Below are 20,571 nucleotides of genomic sequence, written 5' to 3'. Positions count from 1 at the left end.
TTGTATCCAGATATTCTGGTCCCCCAAGTCTACGCTTGGGATGTTACATTTTCTAATCTGGTTGGTGCTCTATATGTTCTCATGGACGTCGTCTACGGACGATAGTCTTAATAGAGTAGTCAGTCATCCACGTCAAATTCACGCTGTACTCTGCTGTACTTCAAGTAATTCAAGAGCAAAATTTATGCCATCATTATATTTTTTGCCTATACTGAAATTCGAGGTATCGCAACCGGGGTCCGGCACTCGTGATATCATTTAAACGTGAATGTTCTGACAGGGCCTTTAAAGCTATGCCTTCCCCACCAAAACCAGTTGATCGTGATTATGACCAAAAGACCACCTACAGCAACGATCGCGTAGTTCATATTGAGGGCGTTCACTGGGTATGCCGTAGGTAGGATGAATAGCACGCAGATGAAAACGCAGAACTACACAGATAATCATCAGTTATGTATAATAAATGGCAAATTATACGTACCGAAAAACTTGCAAAGTTCACTGGCCATGACCATTTTCCGAGGCGAAAAGGTCCAAATTCTTGAATGCTAAATTGAATGAACAAGTTGAACAAAACTTCGATGCATCATATTGAATAACGAACGCGCCGGGCCAGAACACACGAATGATGATGGGTTGCATGTAACTCAGCATCACCGAGATAGCTGCTGAGGATATGATTGCGTTGAACTGTGAAAGCGCGAATGCTATCAGGACAAAGCAGTAAAAGAAATCGAGTCGACTGACTGCAATCGCAGACCCGATGTAAGCACATGATATAATGCATCCTATCAAGACGCTGGTCCATACACCCCAGTATGGCGCTTGGTATCGGTTCAAGGCCATAAACTGTTTTTTCAGCGGGAAAGCATCATCTCTTGCGAGTGCATAGAACAGCCTCGAACTCGCAGTAAATGCTGTAATCGTAGCCATCACTTGGGCAAGCATCGTCACAAACAGACACATTTGCGCTAAGCGGGGCCCGACTGCATCATAGAAGAGTTGAGCAACCGGGAGGGCGAGTGTGGTCGCCTGAACAGAAGGAATGCTCTGGACTGCGAAAAGAAGTGCAAGCATATACGCAAGACCGATCAACCAAGAGCCCGCAATGCTGCCGACTACAGCGAGTGGGGCCAGGATCTCTGCGCGCACAGCTTCTTCCGCTAATTGAGCTGCTGTTTCACAGCCCTCGAGCGTGTATACAGCCTAAAGCAAGATCACACTGAGTTAGACTGTACATCATGCGTACAGAATTGAACCTGACCTGAAGAAACCCAAGAAGCACAACAAAACCTTTGGATTCCCAGCCAGTGAAACTAGTTGGCCAGTCACTGACTATCATTCGCAAGATGAGCAAAGCTTACTTTTGAAAATTCGTAAACACGAAGTCAGGAGAATTCTACCAGACAGGATCAGATTTCCCATGAAGGAAACTGGACGCGCGAGCCGGAAGAACCCCACCTTCACAGGTGCTTTCACAAGCAGGGTGATGACCAGCACAATCGTCCCACCGAGCGTCCACCAGACATTGAAGGTGCTCATTCGTCCTATAGCCTTCGTTCCGATGGTATTGATAATGCCAGAGAATATGTTTACGGCCCATGCGATCGCGGTGATTTCTATTCTCGTCAAAGCCCTTCCTTGTCCAAGTTCTGCCATCGATGCAAGGTATAGAGCGACACTAGATGGTGAATCGTTAGGATTTGATTCAATGATGCAAACACAACTTACCTCAAATTCCCGGAAGAGCCAGTAAACACCATTGCCACGGCATAAAGCCAGCCGGTGAAGACTAGTTCATGAGCCACTGCGTAGAGGTGGATATCGAGACTCACAGCCAAGAATAGGCACGTCTGGTTTCATCTTGCAAACCCAGAAGTAGAGTCCTCCCATTGTTGGGCTGCGCGACAACCTACTAAGGCGCAGGTTCCGGTGGGGTATGAATGACGCGCTTACTATGTACTGCAAATCTCTGCAAGACTTAATGCGATAAGAAACATGAAGAAACTGCATATCTGTACAAAACAGTAGTTGGTTTCGTTTTCAGGCAGACTGAAGAGGGAAACTCACGTTCCATCCCCAGAACAGGCCGAGTGGGCCTCCAGAGAACAATCCTGTCTGGATCGCGCTGCTCATTCCAGTTAGAATTCCCATGGCACAGAAAGATAACCCAAGCACTCCGAAGAGAGACATCTCGCGGCGGAATTCAGGTTTGTACCCCAGGTCCAGAAGGCGTTGATCGGACACGGCAACATCATGTGCCTCTTCCTTGACAAAGACATCTCCCGTGCTGAAGTCTGAACGTTCTGGCTTGACCATGGTGGACGTGACCCACACTGATAGTCGTGACTAGACGAGGGGACAGATGTTCTAAGGTGACTAGTAGTCGACGAGAGCAAGAAAGGTATAAGAACGAACCCGCTCACTCCAAGATAAGCAGCGTCTACTTTGGATAGTGCATACCACAATAGGCTCTGAATGAGCACATGGAAGAGTGCTTAAACGTACCTTGATATTGACAAGCAAGCGGTCGCCGGAATTGCCGATCGGGACGGTCTGTCAAGTATATGTATACGGTGTGAGCGAGGTGTGTCTTGTGATCTCCGCGTACTAGAAACCAGTCACTGTACATTCTCATTGTGTCAATGTCATGTTGGTTCACTGGCAACTTCGGGTGAGTCACCTGACTAGTCGACTAGTGACTCCTTGTCGTAAAATGTCAAAACGGTACACTGACCTCGAGAGAACATTATCTACAATGTTGCGAAGTTGTATAATTGCGTGTTCGTCTGGCTGTGCAGAGGCTTGGTCATAGATGATTATGAGACACCTAGAACTTTGAAAGGGTCTCGTAGTAGAATATAGTACACCACTATCAACACCAAGTCGCGGTTATGCAGCATTGTAGACGTCACCGGTGCACCAATACATGTTCAGCTTCGAGGCCTAACGGGCATCGTTTCACCTGCGATGGGGGCTTACCTAGACAGACGATCGAGGGACATCGCGACAAACCTCCGAGTCTGTGTTCAATTGCCTCATGGCCGTCTCGAGACAGGCAGGTAGCGGAGAGGGCTGCACTGAACCGTTTATAATTATTATCAGCTATTAGAAGCAACGATTTTGTTCCTTCTTCGATGAGTCTGGCTAGGGGAGAGTCGAGACAGATCACATCAAATCTACGCTGCACTTCAAGTATTTCAGGAGCAAAATCTATGCCATCATTATATTTTTTCCCTACACTGAAATTTAAGGTGTCGCAGGGTTGTAGCAGGGCCGGCTCTGGGCACTCACGACATCATTTAAACGTTCTGACAGGGCCTTTAAAGCTATGCCTTCCCCACCAAAACCAGTTGATCGTGATTATGACCAAAAGACCGCCCACAGCAACGATCGCGTAGTTCATGTTGAGGGCGTTTACTGGGTATGCCGTAGGTAGGACGAATAGAACGCAGATGAAAACGCAGAACTACACAGATAATCAATGACTATGCATAATAGACGACGAATGTACGTACCGAAAAACTTGCAAAGTTCACTGGCCATGACCATTTTCCAAGGCGAAAAGGTCCAAAGTCTTCGATGCTAAATTCATCGAACAAGTTAGACGAGGCTCAGATGCATCATGGTGAATAACGAACGAGTCAGGCCAGAACACACGAATGATGATGGGTTGCATGTAACTCAGCATCACCGAGATAGCTGCTGAGGATATGATTGCGTTGAACTGTGAAAGCGCGAATGCTATCAGAAAAAAGCAGTAAAAGAAGCTGAGTCGACTGACTGCGATCGCAGACCCGATGTAAGCACATGATATAATGCATCCTATCAAGACGCTGGTCCATACACCCCAGTATGGCGCTTGGTATCGGTTCAAGGCCATAAACTGTTTTTTCATCGGGAAAGCATTATCCCTTGCGAGCGCATAGAACAGCCTCGAACTCGCAGTAAATGCTGTAATCGTAGCCATCACTTGGGCAAGCATCGGCACAAACAGACACATTTGCGCTAAGCGGGGCCCGACTGCATCATAGAAGAGTTGAGAAACCGGGAGGGCGAATGTGGTCGCCTGAACAGAAGCGATATCCTGAACTGCGAAAAGAAGTGCAAGCAAGTACGCGAGACCAATCAACCAAGAGCCCGCGATGCTGCCAACTACACCGAGTGGAGCCAGGATCTCTGCGCGCACAGCTTCTTCCGCTACTTGAGCTGCTGTTTCACAGCCCTCGAGCGTGTATACAGCCTAAAATCAGGTCACACTGTGAGTCAGATTGCACATTATGCGTATAGAATTGAACCTGACCTGAAGAAACCCAAGAAGCACTACAAAGCCTTTAGATTCCCAGCCAGTGAAACTAGTTGGCCAATCACTAACGAACTCGGTCGTTCGTAAGACGAGCAAAGCTTACTTTTGAAAATTCGTAAACACGAATTCAGGAGAATTCTACAAGACAAGATCAGATTTCGCTTGAAGGAAGCCGGAGGTTGGAAGAACTTTACCTTCACAGGTGCTTTCACAAGCAGGGTGATGACCAGGACAACCGTCCCTCCGAGCGTCCACCAGACATTGAACGTGCTCACTCGTCCTATAGCCTTCGTCCCGATGCTAGTGATGATGCCAGAGAATATGTTTACGGCCCATGCGATCGCAGTGATTTCTACTCTCGTCAGAGTCCTTCCTTGTCCAAGCTCTACCATAGATGCAAGGTATAGAGCGATACTAGATGGCGAATCGTCAGGATTTGATTCAATGATCCAAACACAACCTACCTCAAATTCTCGGAAGAGCCAGTAAATACCATGGCCACGGCATAAAGCCAGCCGGTGAAGACTAGTTCATGAGCCACAGAGCAGAAGTGGATGTGGAGACTCACAACCAAGAATAGGTACGTCTGGCTTCATTTTGCAAACCCAGAAGTAGAGTCCCCCCATTGTTGGGCTACGCGACAACTTAAGGCGCAGGGTGCATGGTATGAACGGCTTGCTTACTATGTACTGCAAATCTCCGCAAGACTTAATGCGATCAGAAACATAAAAAAACTGCATATCTGTACAGAACAGTGGTTTGTTTCGTTTTCAGGCAGACTGAAGCGGGACACTCACGTTCCATCCCCAGAACAGGCCGAGTGGGCCTCCAGAGAACAATCCTGTCTGGATCGCGCTGCTCATTCCAGTTAGAATCCCGATGGAACAGAACGATATCCCAAGCAATCCGAAGAGAGACATCTCGCGGCGGAACTCAGGTCTGTAACCCAGGTCCAGAAGACGTTGATCGGACACGGCAATATCGCGTGCCTCTTCCTTGACAAAGACATCTCCCGTACTGGAGTCTGAACGTTCTAGCTTAGCCATAGTGACGTGGCCCACACTAATAGTAGGGGACAGACGTTCTAAGGTGACGAGTAGTTGATGAGAGAAAGAAAGGTATAATAACGAATTCGCTCACTTCCAGATAAGCAGTGGACAGCGCACACCACGATAGGCTCTGAAGGAGCGCATGCAAGAGTACTTGAACGTACCTTGAAATTGACAAGTGACCAGTCGCCAAAACTACCGACCGGGACGGTCTGTCAAGTATATGTATTAATGTGAGCGAGGAGTGTCCTGTGATCTCCGCGCAAGTATGTAGAAACCATGGTGGTTTAACTTCAGATGCGTCACCTGACTCCTTATCGCAAAACGTCAACATGATCACATTGAAGGATATTCTATCAGTACATATCCCACTGACCTTGAGAGAAGGCACCGTCACGTGTTGTGACATCGTGTGTTGTAGCCATTGTGGCTGCGCATGCGCAGAGTCTCGATCATCATGATGGAACTTTGAAAGGGTCTTGTAGAATACATCACTGGCGTCGAACAGTATCAAGGTTATGCAGCGCTAAGCAGGTATGCTGGACGTCGTCGATAAACGTTCAGCCTCGAGGTCTATATTGGGCATCGTTTCTCCTGCGATGGGGTAAACTTGGCTAGACGGAAGAAAGACAATCGCGACAAACCTCTGATTGTGTTCAACTCCCCCATGGCCGCCTCTAGATGAGCTGGTAGCTGAGAGGGCTGCGGACCGTTTGTACATTGTCAGCCATCACTGCAGAGAGGGATGATAGAGATCGCTGCGTTCAACTCTTCGTCAATATCAATGGCAGTCCATCCCTTGATGTTGGAAGGGTGGTAGGCATCATCGATCATGCTCAGCGGGCATGCTTGGTTTTGAGCCTTCTTCATACGTGCCAGAGAACGACTTCAGGCATACGCGACAGGATATTTTTCTATGGAACTTTGGGCACTTATGATTTGGACAGAAGGCTGTTGCGCGAAAGGCTCCGAGATCATACGTTTGTGTACGCAGACAACTCTGAGGTTGTCGAGCGACTAGTAGACCATAATACTAATCGAAGGAAGACAGTTCTTGATTTCGATCAACGTGAAGAAGAGATCATAAAGTCGCACGGTCGTCCAGAACACTCTAAATTAAACCTCTATGTATTCCCAGATCCCTAGCAAAAAGTATACCTACACATTAATGTAAATACAAGGAAAATCTCAAAAGCAAACATCTAGCATCTAATCGCGCCCAAACAATATCTATGCGTCGTATAATAATGAAGGTCCGTATCCCCTGCACACAACAAAGATAACATCATAAAAGGTCATAACAGTAGTCCAAGAGAAAACGAGGAAAGATCAAAGAAAGTGAAGTTAAGATACCAAATCGCTTTACGCCCGCACCTCAGGCCCAGAGGGCAAAGGGACCGTGTCCCTAAACGGCCACCAGTCCTGCGGAAGAATCTCCTCCAGCTGACTGGTGAGTGCGACAGGGAGACGGCTGCGCGTTCCTTCAAGCAACGCCCGCTTCGATGGATACTCATGCTGCGGCACCCATCCATGAAGCCGCATGCCGAACGTCATACGCACGTCGTCCAGGAAGTCATGCCAATCCACATACCGGTCTCGTTGACGCTTCAGCTGCTGCACTTCCTCCCGCGTGAAGCGCAGTGGGCAGGGCTCATCACCACCGGAGAGTTCTTCCCACCGGCTGAAGACGTCAAGCAGTGCGAGGCGCAGCGGGAGAATGCCGTCTTTCCATGTCCGACCTGCTGCGCGGACAGGCATTGTTCGCGTCTCGCGGTGGCTGACACGATACGGGTATAGCTGTTTGATTTCATAGAGTTTGTGAAGTATCTGCGCTTTGTGTTCTTCGCGCATTGCAGCCTTGGTGTCTAGGCTCATGACGTTGTACTCGGAAGGAAGTTTAGGGAACTCGAGGCCCGAAGGGAGTTCAGCGCCATCGCAATCTAAGAAGGATGGACTCTTCATTTGAAGATAGGCAGGACCAGCCCAACAGCCCTGCCAGTCAATGATGCTGACCACGCGTCGCTCGTCGTCATCGGACACGAAGATGTTCCCAGGGTTGAGATCGGGATGCCACAGGTTAGATGCCAGGACCTTTCGCGCGGTTGGCATGATAGCAGGGATAATTGAACGATACTGTTCCAAGGACTGGAGATGGTCTTCCTTGAGCTGAGGACCCGGGACATTACGGAAAGGGTCATCGTGGATATTGGGCTTCGCAAAGCGTGAGATCCATGCCTCCTCGCGCAAGGCGAGGGAGCGAAGATAGTCCTGCGGCGATGACCCTTGAACGAGCATTAGCAACATGCTATAACCTCAGTCAGTGTCAGGGATACGCACACGGTCCTCTGTCAAGGTCCATAGTGGCGCGTTCATCTTCATAGAAATTGCGATGGGCTATGGGACCTATGCAGAACTTGTCCTCAGAACCGAACCTACGTGACCCATGGGCATACAAATGAGGAGCCCGTTTCGACTCAGGGATATCTTCCTTGTAATACAGGCTACCATACTGAGCAAACTTTGCGTTCAGCATGTTCTGCTCCAGTGCCACGAGGGAGTTGACGACGTTCTTCTTCTGGCGTGAGTCCATGGTGTGCCAGATGGTGCTAAGCTGGACGCCTGGAGCGGACTCCATGATGATGTATTCTGCTCCAACACCGTTATCGGGTGCGTGAGAACTGGAGGCAAGAATCTTAGGCACGGGAATTCCGAGATTGTGGCGGACAAAATCCATAGTTGCAACCTCGCTGGAAGTCATGAGGTGGTCGGGACCCGCAATTGGATTCTATGAATGGAGATCAGCATGAATAATGTGTGCATGTGATGTGACTTGCTTTGATACGGGCAGCCACTTTTTTCCCATTTGCGAGAGTCACCATCAGGGTTTTGTTGAACATACCCTCCTTCTTCTCCATGGATACTACAGGAGAAGCGCAGACAGAGGCGATGACACGATGCAGAGCAGCGACATCAAACTTGATGTAACGCTGAGCCATCTGCTGGGATTCGTTGTACAACCATCTGCCAGAGGTGTAACGGAACAGATTCTCATTATATTCGGTTCCCAAAGAGGTGACAACTGGGTAGATTTTGAGTAAAAAGGTCGGCCAAAATGCCTCAATACTCACCATGAGGTTCAAAAATAGGAGGATGAGATGGCCTAGGGGGTGATATAGAGAGGTAGGAAGGGGGGGTTATGGAGACTACGGTGGCTAATTTTCGAGAAACATTTTGGGACTTGACCGCCGCTGTCGCGGGTCTAATGATTCTAAGGGATGCTGCGGGGCTTCTCGGTACCTTCATAGCAACTTCATGAGCTATTGAAAGAGTGACAAGAAGTCAAGAGAAGATAAAATAAAGGTGTGCCAGGTTGATGAAATGGGAGAGGGGGGAAAGCAAGTTTATGTACGTAGTTCAAATTCACACAGCGGTTGCACAGCCGAATAAAAATGCGGGGAAAGATTCCGAACGAAAGTGGCACGATGGTAATCTTGTGACTCAGTCTCAAGACATGTCTCACACTTCATTATAAGCCAGCCTGGGCATCCCCAAGCCAGCAATTCGTTATGGCCTGGGCCTCAACAAATAGTTGCTCTATATAGGTCCGCTGTTGCGTCGACGCGGCCAATGCCTTTGTTTTTCAGTTTCAAATACAAAGCGACTATCAAAGTCTAGACTAGCTGAGTCTCTTGCTACTCTTGTCTGCGACTAAATGTTGTAGATTGTGCCTGAGAGCACTCCAAGAGCTTCGCGAAGGTATTAACCTTGACTGCTATCGCATGAGTTAATCTGACTTTTACGTCGTCGCTTGGACTGATTGGTGGAAACGACTTGGCTGTGGCACGTTCGCTGCACTATTCCAAAAAGATTTTCAGATCAGTGCATGCCTCTGCTTCGATGGGATATTACAAGATATGTATTACAACCCAGAACATTCTTTTCTCATCTCTTTACTTCAGCCTTATCTCAAGACCCGCATTGTCACGACGTTGCTACGAATCGAAGACATAATTGGTGCGTCGGCTCAAATAGTCTCGAGAACTTTCCTTGATGGGCCTTCGTAAGATTTGTCTTTTCACGTACATACATACCGACGGAAGCCTCACGCTCAATCTCCTCCCTATCAGTACCATTGCGCATTGGCTGACTATTAGTAAGTACTGCTGATCACAGAAGGCACTTACGATAAGATTTTTCAGCCGAACTGTCCATTGAAAGCACTTGCGCGCGCGACTCCCACAGAGTGTGGAGGGTTCTGATCCGAGTCAGTTGCCGGTCTTTTCCGTTCCACTTTAAGGCTCCTTGTCACAATCGTAGTGGGGATTATTTCATTCGCGGTATCATTTGTTCGCGTGCGGTGTGCCTTTGGCGTTGCGGCTTGCGTAGCTGTCCTTCTCCTCATGTACGTGGACTACTAGCGTCCAGTGCCAGAACCAACAAACATATGGCAGATATATTTATGCGTGGACCGACTTTCCGGTGCTTTCGTTACTAACGACCTGTCGGGCCTAGCAGGCCGCTCCTGTCTTTGATAAAGGTAAAGTGACGCAACTGCCCGCCGAAGCATATGTCTTACACGTGCGTGCGTTCTCGAGACGCAATTTGCCTGTAAAGTTAGAGCGATAAGCCTCTACGATCAGTATTCTTCGGGAGAATCGGTTTACTTCCTACATCTTGTTATGTGCCCAATGCGGAGGCTGACATATTTCCTCTATTACTACAACCCACAATCGATGGTCAATCTCTCCAAGTTGGGCGACCATGAATCACAATATTTTTCAACACGCTATCAGAGGCTGGGACGTCGCATCAATCTGAACCTCCATATCAACCCTGGTCCATCAGTGCCATGGGATCACGACTTGAAGAATACAATGGAAGTGCGGAGTACTGGGGTACGAAACCGATTTTGACTTGGGCCCATGGTTCCTTTTCTCACATACTCATTACCGATTTTTTACCAGCGACGCCAGAGTATCCCAGTCATTCAGGCCGCGATAGGGACCCATCATCATGCTATGATCGCCAGTTCACTAGCTGTCAGACGGAGCTCCTCGACAGCATTTGTCGATATGCTAGACATCGCTGATCTTCGTTTGACGTCGCCCGAGGAACGCGATCTCATCGCCCCTAGTCGCACAGCCATCTATGATGGTGCTTGCTAAGGGAAAAGAACTCCCTAGCAGATACTTCACTGGCGCTGACGTGCGGCAGCCCCGGTTGTATCGATCCTGACATCCTATATGGCATCAGAGCAGCTCTTTAACCTTAAGTGCCGTTGTTTTTCTAGATCCTTTCTTCCCTGTAGCCGACGTCTCGGTAGACAATCAAAATTCAATGGAGAATAACACACGTGCGTCTTATGGGTGAAACAGAAAAACTCGCACTATGTATGTTCGATTGAACACAACGGTTAAAGACACTGCAGTACAATGCATCCATGGCTTTATACCCCTCAAGCTGCATTGCTTAACCTTGACACAGATTGCCTCATCTAGCTACATCCAAATCGATATAATGTTCGGGACAGGCGCCAACATATTAATATCGTTCGATTTGATATATGAATGTTTAAACCAGTATGGTCACGACTAATGTACTAAGTTGTTGAAACTAACAATTTAGTGCTTGAGCGCTTACTACATAGCTACTTCATGGATTCGTTGCCAACCCACTGCCATCACAGTTTTGTACATAGCGCGCGTCGGCCGAAGAACGCACCCGAAGTTGAGGTTTTAGTTCGTTCACTACTTGTAATAACCCTCACTGTTGGGCGCGCGATCATCGGACACGCACTCCCGCGAGGTCGTAGTGACGTAGGAGGTAAGTACCCCCAAAGTACCTGGCGTTTAGTCAAACCTATACTAAATTAAAAGTCTGAAGGAAGATCGACAGTACTAGCTACTTTGTTCCTTCTATTCGAGGGCTCAGTGCTCAAGATCCGGAACACATGCGTTCTACGCTAATGATCTTCCTTTGATCCCAGGACCTCCCAGGACCAGCCACAGATGTCAGCAAGACAGATAGACGCTGCCGCAGATGCATCATATCAAACTTCGCCCAAGAAATTACAACCGTAAAGCTTCGTGGTACTCGCTAAATTCACTCATGCCAGCACATATGTGGGTTAGTTTTTCCACGAGCTTCCGAATCCCCACCACTGCAAAGTTGGCAACTTGAAAGTTCTGTCGAAATGCGGTGCGAGCCGTTGGAGCATCGATGCTGATTTCACGTTGTATCCCACGACCCTGCCGGCACTGTCGTCACGAGCAGCGACACCCTCTGGGGAAAACAATAGACGAGGAAGAACCGCTATCCGCCAGCACAATGCGTGGTGTTTGACTACGGGAGACTATGGCGGTGTCACAATCTTAAATTCCGTGATTTAACTTGATGGAACTAAGATGGGACTGATGCGTGCATTACTCCAGAAGGTCAGTCCCAAAATGTGGCATATATATAGTTTCAATCTTTGAATTGATACCTCGCCATGTCCTACCGCCCCGACGAATCCAATGAGCAGTTCTATGCTGAGGGCGCATGGCTGCAGGGCGCCATCATCACTGGTGTCCTGTACGGCATGGTGATCGTCCTGTCTGCCATGTGCTGGCGCTCCCTCTGGCCGCACACTCGATCGAATGCCACTGGCTACAAGCGACACAGATTTTTCTTATGCTATGTTACTTTCCTCTTTTTGGTTGGTACGATATATGTTGCGTTCAACGCGCAGATAACGCAGATGGGCTTCATCGACAATCGTTTATATCCCGGAGGTATTTGCAACCTTTGAAGTGGACTGCAGTCTGCATCTCGTACTTATGTTCTACTCAGGTCCTGGTGCATACGAGGAGGCAACCTCGTCAGCTCCACTTAACACTGCTTTCGTGGTTTCAGATTGGTGTGCAGACATATTGATGGTAAGTGTACAGTTACATCTCCAATCCCAATATTGACGACACTATAGATCTGGAGGTGTACGGCAGTATACAGAGATACCAAAATACATCGCCTTATAATTGGACTCGGAAGCATTCTGTTCCTCGGAGTTCTTGGTACGTGCCAGACCTACCTCTGTCATCCATCCATCTTGACCTTTCCAAGTCTGTGGAACTCTCTGGCTTGCCATTGTGTCAACACCAGCACAAGCCACAAGTGGCTGGATGTCCTTCAGCTTGCTTTTTCCATACCTCTGCTTTTCCCTCGCCATTAACATCTTCATCAGCCTCCTCACCGTTATCCGCCTGCTATACCACCGCCACCGAATATCCAAAGTCCTTGGCTCAGGCCACGGTACGATCTACGCCAGTTTCGCAACCGTGATTATCGAATCCGCCTCCATCTACTCAGTATGCTCGCTCCTTTACCTCATCCCATACGCCCTCAACAGCCCGATCTCATATGCTTTCATGCAATTATTAGGCGAGGCGCAGGTGAGCGTGTAATTCCTACTCGGAATGAACTGCGATTTACGCTTGTACTCTAGGTCATCGCGCCACTCCTGATAATCCACCGCGTCTCAGAGGGCAAGGCCTGGACAACACACTCCGCCACCCTTATGGACAACAACTCCTTCCAGCTGCGGCGGCTGTCGGCATTCCCCAAGCCCGAGCCCGCGTCCGCTCCACCGAATCGGTTGAACGTTGAGATTTCCTTTCACGAAGAAATCACTCGCGACGAATCCATAAACACCCCGAAGTCACCATACTTAAACTCCGCCGATACGGCTGATGCCTTCGGCAGAGCGGTATGAGACCCGTGGAGGGTGAGGATCTAAGTTACGCTGCAGCTATGTCACAATTTTTTCACGAGGGTATCCAGTTGCATTGGGGTTCACAGTTAGCATCTCATATCCACCTACTCCCTCAGGGCTGTTTTCGCCACAACGGAGACATCTTACAAAAAGGAAAAATGACTACATTTGCCAACACAAGTAGGACCATCCATCACCCATAGCACATTTGAGAAAAACCAAGAACACATTTCTAAGGGTCAACAGTTAACAAAGTACATACAAAGGCTAGACTTCCATGTTCCTCTCTCATGCACGTGATAGTATGATCAGACATTAACGTACAAGCCGGCATCCTTTCTGTGCTTCGTCATGGCTGAATGGTACGATCATCAGTATACCAAAAATGAGAGACAATGGTTCATGACACTGACCTGCAATGATAGCACTACCGACACCACTGCCATCCTCGGCATGGTATGTGACAATGTTGCTGTAATTTCGCGCGCTCAAATCGGAGAGGAAGGAGCATATCGAATAAGAACCGCTTACCGTCCCTTATCGCCAAAAATGTCCTGCAGACCTTCGTGCACGCGATCAGCAAATCCAGGGTATTTCTGCAGAGGCGTAAACATCCGACAGCGAGTATAGAAGAAGAGTGCTGTTACGTTGTACAAGGAGCCATCGGCCCCAACGGAGCAGCCTTCTTCGAGATAACCCATCTTGCTGACGATGGCGGCAATACCACAAGAACTCAACCGAGCCGCACGCCTTCCAATGAGTTTCGCAAGAGCCCGGAAGAACTGTCGTTCCGCGAGTGTCGTCTCAAGCGCGAAAAAGTGTGTGAAGATTCCGATGATCATGAGAAGTTCATCCGTTGGGTCACTGAGAACACGATGATGAGCTTCTGTATATCCAACATGGGGTGGGAAATGCGATACCTCTCCATGAGAGACAAGAATGCGGTGTCGAAGCAGTAGGGTTTCTCGAGTTTGTAAGTGTTCTGTCCGAGGAAGAGTACACCTTCGTCGATGAGTTCACAAAGAACTAGCCGCAAGATCTCGCCCAAGTACCGGCCAGAAATGAGTTTCTGGATGGTTGAAATGTCACCGTAATAATGCAATACAGTACAAAGGTACTTACTTCGAATGCCTGTTCCCCAGGCTTATTTGAAGTGTCATCGACGATAATGTCGTATTTCGTTCGAGGCAGGTGTTCGTGTTCGAATGAATCAAACGCGCCCTGTCAATCCTGTCAATAGTGTTGACATTGGGAGTAAAGTTGACGGACCCATTCACAGTTAATCGCCATGTCAGCTCCAGGATCGATACCCAAATGCTCCATTTTGGCGATGTCCTTGACGTGCTCCATATAAGCCGCATTACAACCAGTTCCAAAAATGACCGCGATCTTCGTCTTAGGATTCACATAGTGCGATGCGATCAATGTGCCGGTTGTATCATTGATAAGAGCAGTCAGTTTAATGGGCAATTGCTGCTCGTCTGTGAATTAGTGTCAGTAGAAACTTGGAACAGGCATAACACACGAATTTCTCCAGGGACTGCTTGAACATCTCAGCTACATCCCTGCCCTCCGTGTTTCCAGCTCCAAAACCCTTGGTCCAGCGGATGAGCTCGCCATGGTCAATGCGTTCCTGCCTGTGTACCGAAAGTAAATCGGTCTTACATGCACTGAACTAACCGTTACATCGTGCGCACTTACGAGCAAGGGTAGGAGAACTGGACGCTAGTCAGCAGGATGATGCTAGGCTAGGCTGTGACTTACGGTAAAGCCAAGAGGCAGGGATTGACCAGGCTTGAGTTGGCCCTCGCCCTCGCCCGTGTTGGTTTCAACAAAGGTATTTAAGCATTCAGCACAGAAATCGAACAATTTCTGGCCATCTTCTTGCTTTTGCTCCTCAGTTAAACGATATTTGGTTTGGGAGATCTCAAATTTTCCATCTCCCTGAAGGGTTACAAGACAAACACGCAGATTGGTTCCACCTATGATGAAATGCTTTCGCATGAGTATATTTGGAAGTTGGAAAAATGACATGAATGACAAAGTACTCACCAAGATCAAGAGCAAGGAAGTCTCCTTTCTCCTGACCTGTTGGCCATCCAAACACGAACGTAGGAATCATAGGCTACAAGTACTAATTCAGCACTCGGTCGGAAAATTTTCATAAAATGAACGTGAATAGTGTCAAGAATCAACAACATCGAGAGATGAAGTATCTGAACGATTGAATCGTCTCATCCAACTGCAACATCATTTGAGTTGGAACAACGAATGCAAGAAGATGATCTGATTCGGTACGGACGTATGGAGTACATACGCACTACAATCTGGTTGGGCTTGTTCAGGCCAAGCTCGAGCGTCTCAGTAAACGCCTCGACAATCATCCGCATCCTCTGTGGTGTGAGTGTGAACCTGTTCAACGAGGATTTAGCAGATCCATCACGATCATCATCGGAGCCCCTGATAGGGTGACTGACAAACTCTCGTATTTTCTCAAATGATCAGCCATGGTTCTGCAGTTCACAAAATCATAAAGGTGAGACGACCGGATCAAATTTCATCGCGTAACACTGCATACTTTTTAGTTGCATGCGGGAGGTCTTCCTCATCTTGCGTCCGGGTGTGAATGGCGATGGTCTGACCCGTCAGTAGCGTGAAGCTACCACTTCCGCGACGCGAGGCAGGCATTATTGATCTGAAACTGGTGTATTACGTGGGGGAGACGATGGGGGGAGAAAGAGAGCCAGTGAGTGGAGTTTGAGTTCACAACCATGGCAGTCCTTCATCGGTACCTACTACGCGTGGAAAATACATCTCCATAAGCGTATGCCTTCTAACCAAACGACTAGTTTTGGTCTACGAAACATTGAACGCAACGAGCCTCACAAAACCGGCATTGATATTGCTGACCTTGTAACACTTGATCTCTTAACTACCGACCAGCTGGCGGCTTATAAGCACGATCATTAACATAGTCGAGGAACATACATATAATACTAGCACCCACATCTAAGGGTTATCGAATACGTATATGTATATAAATTCCCACACCCTACACGACGGCGTTACTCTCAGTCCCACATTCCTCATTCAGTTCTCGCGACTTTTTTTGTTTGTGTGATGATTGGGCTCAAGTCGACTCTTAATGTTAGTGAAGTTTTGTATGCATATTATGTCCTTGATCAGCTCACAGAATTCATGCAGGTAATCGACAACTCCGGCGCACTACTCATCGAGTGCGTCAATGTCCTCAAACAGAAGGTCAATAACGGCTGGGGCTCTGTCGGTGACGAAATAGTTTGTGTCGTCAAACGCGCGCGCCCAGTGTCGGCAGCAACTCAGGCATCTACCACTGCAGTCAAAGTCCGACGTGGAGACGTTCGCCGAGCAGTCATCGTACGGACCAAGAAGTCAGTTCGGAGACCAGACGGACGTTTCATCAGGTTTGATGACAATGCGGCAGTCCTTTTGAATAATAAGAGAGAGATGCTGGGGACGCGTATTGGTGGCGTCGTGAGCGCTGACCTGCGCATGAAAGGCTGGGGGAAGATTGTCAGCTTAGCACCAAAGGTATGTAGTTCTGTAACGTGTTTTCGGAGAGTACTTGATCAATTCCTGTTAAGGTCGTTTGATAGATGTATATTATATACCCGTCTTAAAATCCATTATTGAACTTTTACGGTTCGAGTGCCGCGCGTGACCCTGATTCTGTAGAGTTCGAGCCATACTTTTGAAATACACGGTTGCAAAATGGCATGGTATGACCATTCCAAGTGCAATCCTCCTCACGAAGGTCATCACGTAACACTTTGGCTTCGTCGTTTCGTTCTTACGAGTTCTTCATCCTTGCACATGGTCTCCTTCGTCGTTCCATCAAAGTCGGTAATTTCACCCGAGCACTCAACCAAATATCTTGGTAAGTGGATATTTCGTATGCAGCCTACTCTCGCCCGACCAGTTCACCTCTGTCTAAAAAGTCCCAGCTTACGGCTTGTATTGAAGGACTGAGCAGCCAGCCCGATCGCGGAGATCAGCCATACAGGGGACACACATAAGCAGCATTCCAGAAAGAAAACGAATGTCGGGAAAGATGATGGATCTCAGATTCTCGTAGATTCATTCATGTAAGCATCACATTAGCGATCTACTACAGTCTACTACATGCATTGATGTCCGTAAGTTTTGTATCTCATGCCCCCCACTCAACTGACAGAATTCATGCAGGCAACAGGGAACTCTGGTGCGCTACTCGCCGAGCGTCCATCTCCTCAAGCAAAAGAGCGATAATAGCCCGACTCTGTCGGCTATAAAACAATTTATATCGTCAAACGCGCGCCTAGTCATAATTCATCTAGACTACTTAAGTACGTCCTTGAGAGAAAGGCTTTGACATATACGTCACTAGGCTTCTCGGTGGCTGGGAGAGTCACGCCTAATCGCCGTCCCTTTCTTCCTTTGAGTGTTGGACGATGTGGCTAGTTTCTCAGAGTATTTCCATACTTATACCGATTTTCAACTACCCAGATATTATCCCCACTCGAGGGTACATCGAAGAATGTTAACGGTATCTTGTCGTACCCACCATGGTGCCGTGCACGTGATGGGCAAGATGTCCGTGCAACCGCCATTTGACCTTCTTCCCTACACCACATCACGTTTGGAGCCTCATATTTCTGAACAGAAATATGTTTGATGTCGGTGTGTTGATCACTTGTCTTCGTGCCTGTACTTCCCAGGCGATCTGAGATGCAATCTACTGAATCACCTAATAATAGTGGTCTAATCCCAGGTCTTATGTGCTGGCCTAAGATTCTAATTTCCCCACCCTTTCAACGCTGTTCTGCACGACTTCTAACGATCTAACGATCTTTGTAGCCCATAGGCTACTGCTGTATATACTTCCCCTCGCATGTTCCCAGCCAACTGCTTCCAGCGGCTGCGGTCTTCCATAGGCCTGAGGACAAACTTGGCTCGGTCCAGATTCATCAAACAACATGCACTGCCTATCGCCCGTCGACAGAGCTCGACCATGCCCTTCAGGAGCCAACGTTCCTGGTCCCCAATTATCATCGGCTCGATCGCTAGCGGACTTATCGGATATTCATTAAGCGCTTTTGGGAAACCTTCTCTGACATCACAGGTTCTGGGAGAGGCGGGACCACAATATGGCACTCCAAAAGACTTTGAACAGGCTATCAAGGAGCTTCGCACTTTGTTTGATTCAGACGATGTTGTTTCTACCCATCCGGAGGACCTTCGTATTCACGGATTTTCGGAGAATGACTACCACCCAAGTGAGGACTTCCGCTGTGCCGAATGTCGCGCTCCCCTGCTCATGTTGGCCTTCCAGGTGCACCACATACCGTCATCGTGTACCCAAGGAGTACAGAAGATGTAGTCAAAATCGTCAAGACTGCCGTCAAGTACCGTATGCCCGTCACCCCTTTCTCTGGTGGTACTTGCTTAGAGGGGAGTTATCGTGGCGTAAGTCTATTGCTCTTCGGGGCCATTCATGCTGACGACGGCTGTTTCTCCCCCTCCAGAGCCCTGTCGGCGGCATTTGTGTTGATATGTCCAGCATGAACAAGATTCTCGAAATTCATGGTCAGCATTTGACGCATCTTTCAGTACTGAACCAATTCATATCTTTTAAACAGAGGCAGACTCGGACCTTGTTTGTCAGCCTGGTGTCGGATGGATGGAAATCAATGAGACCTTGCAGCAGAAAGGCAAGCTCGCAAAGCAATCCTCGCCGCGTTACTCACATCCCTGGCAGGCATACCGTTGTTCTTTCCCGTACGGTTGAGAATTTAGCACTTTACCGACATCTGACAATTTTTGCTTAGTTGGATCCCGGTCCAGGCGCAACTATGGGCGGCATGATGAGCACTGGTTGTTCAGGCAGTACGTATTATAGTCATAAATCGGTGGAACGATTGCTGACGTGCTGGCCTCGGCAGCAAATGCCGTCCGGTACGGTACTGCAAAGGGCGAATGGTTCCTCAATGCAGTATGTATTGACTTTCTTGACAAGTTTCAAGTTAACTGATTGAGTATTTCCATAGACGGTCGTTCTTCCCTCTGGAGAAGTCATAAAGACTCGTCAACGTGCACGGAAATCTTCAGCTGGTTTTGACACCACGAAGTTGTTCATCGGTGCTGAGGGTACTCTTGGTATCATCACAGAAGGTGATATCACGTATTTTCCTCTTGTCGAACGCCATTGACACTTCTTTTAGTCACCATCCGGTTAGCTCCTCTTCTGCCAACAACAGTCGCCGTCGTTCACTTCCCCGATGTCAAATGCGCGACGGAGGCCGTCATCGATGTAATCAACCGCGGCGTTGGCATTCGTAGGTTATTCCCTTCCCGATCAAGCAAGACACTCACCCCCAAGGTCCAGAATGCGTCGAACTCTGCGACTCCGAATTCATGCGTTCTATAAATTTGTTTGGTGCATCTCAGCGCAAATACCCTGAGCAGGATTCTCTGTTCTTCAAATTCCAAGGTCCAACGCCTGCTTCGATCGCCGAGACCGCGAAGATCGTCGAAGAAATTGTGCAGAAGCACGGTGGTACTGGTTTTGAACTCGCGCGTTCTGAGAAGGAAGCACGGGACCTGTGGGCAGACAGGAAAAATGCGCTCTATTCTGGTTTGGCCCTCTTGGAAGGGAGTCGAGGGTGGAGTACCGATGTTTGGTAAGCTCAAGTTGCTGCAGGTTCGGATAGGATGTCACTGATGATTTCCGGCTGTAGCGTGCCAATTTCGAAACTCCCGCAGCTTGTGCTTGAAACCAAGAAAGACCTGGAACGATTAGGCCTTGTATCAATACTTATAGGACACGTTGGCGACGGTTAGTACTCACATCTCTCATGCTATCTGGTCTCTCTCACAACGTAAAACCCAGGCAATTTCCACACCCTGCTTCTTTTCCGTAATGACAAGGAGCTCGAAACCGTTCGCGAAGCAGTGCATATGATGGTGGAGCGTGCGATAAAGCTTGAAGGCACTTGTACGTCTTCGCCTCTACACACGCGAGGCTGGAGCTGATGATCTTACGTCTACAGGCACTGGTGAACACGGGGTTGGGATTGGAAAGCGGGAATATCTGTACGAAGAACTTGGCGAGGGAACGGTGGAATTAATGCGGTCCGTCAAGAGGACCATCGACCCGCTGGGTCTGTTTAACCCTGGAAAGGTGAGCCAGTCAATTGCCTCGGAGGAGTTTGATGCTAATGCCGAATGGTTAGTTGTATCCAGACAAGATTGATAAGAAGTCAAAACATTGATGATTTTTACGATCAACCACGTATTTTATGATGCAGAATCATTGGAGCTATTCTGTTGTATTTCTTGAACTGTATCCATTCCATGTGAATGTAGCGCGACCATGTCCTCACATCTTGAAGTTATCTCCTGTGCCCCCCGATAATGCGTACACCGGTTGAACCGTTAAACAAACGCCT

The 20,571-nt window shown here is 48.3% G+C and overlaps 7 protein-coding genes across 7 annotated transcripts; 3 read left to right on the top strand and 4 right to left on the bottom strand.

Annotated features, from left to right (window-relative positions):
• Positions 1–254: 254 nt before the first annotated feature.
• On the bottom strand, positions 255–2,319 carry EDB91DRAFT_1053054 (amino acid/polyamine transporter I; the record flags this gene model as incomplete). The annotated part of the gene is made up of 11 exons (XM_041313720.1): positions 255–431; positions 482–548; positions 605–690; positions 748–1,206; positions 1,265–1,316; positions 1,365–1,399; positions 1,462–1,681; positions 1,732–1,792; positions 1,836–1,900; positions 1,957–2,015; positions 2,071–2,319. 11 exons carry the CDS (start codon positions 2,317–2,319, stop codon positions 255–257), a joined length of 1,530 nt encoding a protein of 509 aa, XP_041177279.1.
• A 979-nt stretch (positions 2,320–3,298) lies between these two features.
• Positions 3,299–5,352, bottom strand: EDB91DRAFT_1248354 (amino acid/polyamine transporter I; the record flags this gene model as incomplete). Its single annotated transcript, XM_041322926.1, has 11 exons — positions 3,299–3,469; positions 3,519–3,585; positions 3,642–3,727; positions 3,785–4,243; positions 4,304–4,355; positions 4,410–4,444; positions 4,501–4,720; positions 4,771–4,831; positions 4,875–4,939; positions 4,990–5,048; positions 5,104–5,352. 11 exons carry the CDS (start codon positions 5,350–5,352, stop codon positions 3,299–3,301), a joined length of 1,524 nt encoding a protein of 507 aa, XP_041177278.1.
• Positions 5,353–6,437: 1,085 nt separating this feature from the next.
• EDB91DRAFT_1132618 (kinase-like domain-containing protein) lies at positions 6,438–8,849 on the bottom strand. Its single transcript, XM_041318697.1, has 4 exons — positions 8,484–8,849; positions 8,190–8,434; positions 7,693–8,140; positions 6,438–7,637 (listed from the first exon to the last, which is right to left on the bottom strand). Exons 1-4 carry the CDS (start codon positions 8,656–8,658, stop codon positions 6,718–6,720), a joined length of 1,788 nt encoding a protein of 595 aa, XP_041177277.1. The 5' UTR covers positions 8,659–8,849; the 3' UTR covers positions 6,438–6,717.
• Positions 8,850–11,845: 2,996 nt separating this feature from the next.
• EDB91DRAFT_1248351 (uncharacterized protein) lies at positions 11,846–13,105 on the top strand (the record flags this gene model as incomplete). Its single annotated transcript, XM_041322925.1, has 5 exons — positions 11,846–12,128; positions 12,187–12,272; positions 12,320–12,407; positions 12,457–12,785; positions 12,839–13,105. 5 exons carry the CDS (start codon positions 11,846–11,848, stop codon positions 13,103–13,105), a joined length of 1,053 nt encoding a protein of 350 aa, XP_041177276.1.
• Positions 13,106–13,413: 308 nt separating this feature from the next.
• EDB91DRAFT_1053265 (hexokinase) lies at positions 13,414–15,793 on the bottom strand (the record flags this gene model as incomplete). The annotated part of the gene is made up of 14 exons (XM_041313737.1): positions 13,414–13,460; positions 13,519–13,577; positions 13,637–13,701; positions 13,753–13,969; positions 14,026–14,174; positions 14,228–14,326; positions 14,375–14,578; positions 14,631–14,742; positions 14,807–14,823; positions 14,870–15,087; positions 15,158–15,230; positions 15,427–15,517; positions 15,583–15,618; positions 15,684–15,793. 14 exons carry the CDS (start codon positions 15,791–15,793, stop codon positions 13,414–13,416), a joined length of 1,497 nt encoding a protein of 498 aa, XP_041177275.1.
• A 432-nt stretch (positions 15,794–16,225) lies between these two features.
• On the top strand, positions 16,226–16,764 carry EDB91DRAFT_1237293 (ribosomal protein L14b/L23e; the record flags this gene model as incomplete). Its single annotated transcript, XM_041321567.1, has 3 exons — positions 16,226–16,252; positions 16,310–16,675; positions 16,741–16,764. The coding sequence occupies 3 exons, from the start codon at positions 16,226–16,228 to the stop codon at positions 16,762–16,764; spliced, it is 417 nt and encodes a 138-aa protein (XP_041177274.1).
• A 912-nt stretch (positions 16,765–17,676) lies between these two features.
• On the top strand, positions 17,677–20,535 carry EDB91DRAFT_350584 (FAD-linked oxidase-like protein). The gene is made up of 15 exons (XM_041326968.1): positions 17,677–17,803; positions 17,881–18,399; positions 18,456–18,589; positions 18,649–18,709; positions 18,763–18,834; positions 18,882–18,901; positions 18,952–19,009; positions 19,066–19,115; positions 19,171–19,294; positions 19,345–19,458; positions 19,509–19,803; positions 19,861–19,958; positions 20,013–20,117; positions 20,173–20,303; positions 20,356–20,535. Exons 2-15 carry the CDS (start codon positions 18,015–18,017, stop codon positions 20,392–20,394), a joined length of 1,686 nt encoding a protein of 561 aa, XP_041177273.1. The 5' UTR covers positions 17,677–17,803; positions 17,881–18,014; the 3' UTR covers positions 20,395–20,535.
• The last annotated feature ends 36 nt before the right edge of the window (positions 20,536–20,571 follow it).

This window comes from Suillus paluster (genome assembly GCF_016628075.1).
Source record: "Suillus paluster strain FC165 chromosome Unknown EDB91scaffold_25, whole genome shotgun sequence".
In the NCBI taxonomy this organism is placed as follows: domain Eukaryota; kingdom Fungi; phylum Basidiomycota; class Agaricomycetes; order Boletales; family Suillaceae; genus Suillus; species Suillus paluster.
The sequence above is the reverse complement of the archived record's forward strand: the minus strand, read 5'-3'. Positions and strand labels throughout refer to the sequence as shown.

Excerpts from the sequence above, each read along its gene's own strand:
- EDB91DRAFT_1132618 (XM_041318697.1), bottom strand. The coding sequence starts at position 8,658 with ATGAAGGTACCGAGAAGCCCCGCAGCATCCCTTAGAATCATTAGACCC. Across the intron at positions 8,141-8,189 it reads AAGTGGCTGCCCGTATCAAA|AATCCAATTGCGGGTCCCGA; the intron begins GCAAGTCACATC and ends CTCCATTCATAG. Across the intron at positions 7,638-7,692 it reads GGACCTTGACAGAGGACCGT|GGTCATCGCCGCAGGACTAT; the intron begins GTGCGTATCCCT and ends TGCTCGTTCAAG.
- EDB91DRAFT_350584 (XM_041326968.1), top strand. The coding sequence starts at position 18,015 with ATGTTCCCAGCCAACTGCTTCCAGCGGCTGCGGTCTTCCATAGGCCTG. Across the intron at positions 19,804-19,860 it reads GGGTGGAGTACCGATGTTTG|CGTGCCAATTTCGAAACTCC; the intron begins GTAAGCTCAAGT and ends TTCCGGCTGTAG. Across the intron at positions 19,959-20,012 it reads TATAGGACACGTTGGCGACG|GCAATTTCCACACCCTGCTT; the intron begins GTTAGTACTCAC and ends CGTAAAACCCAG.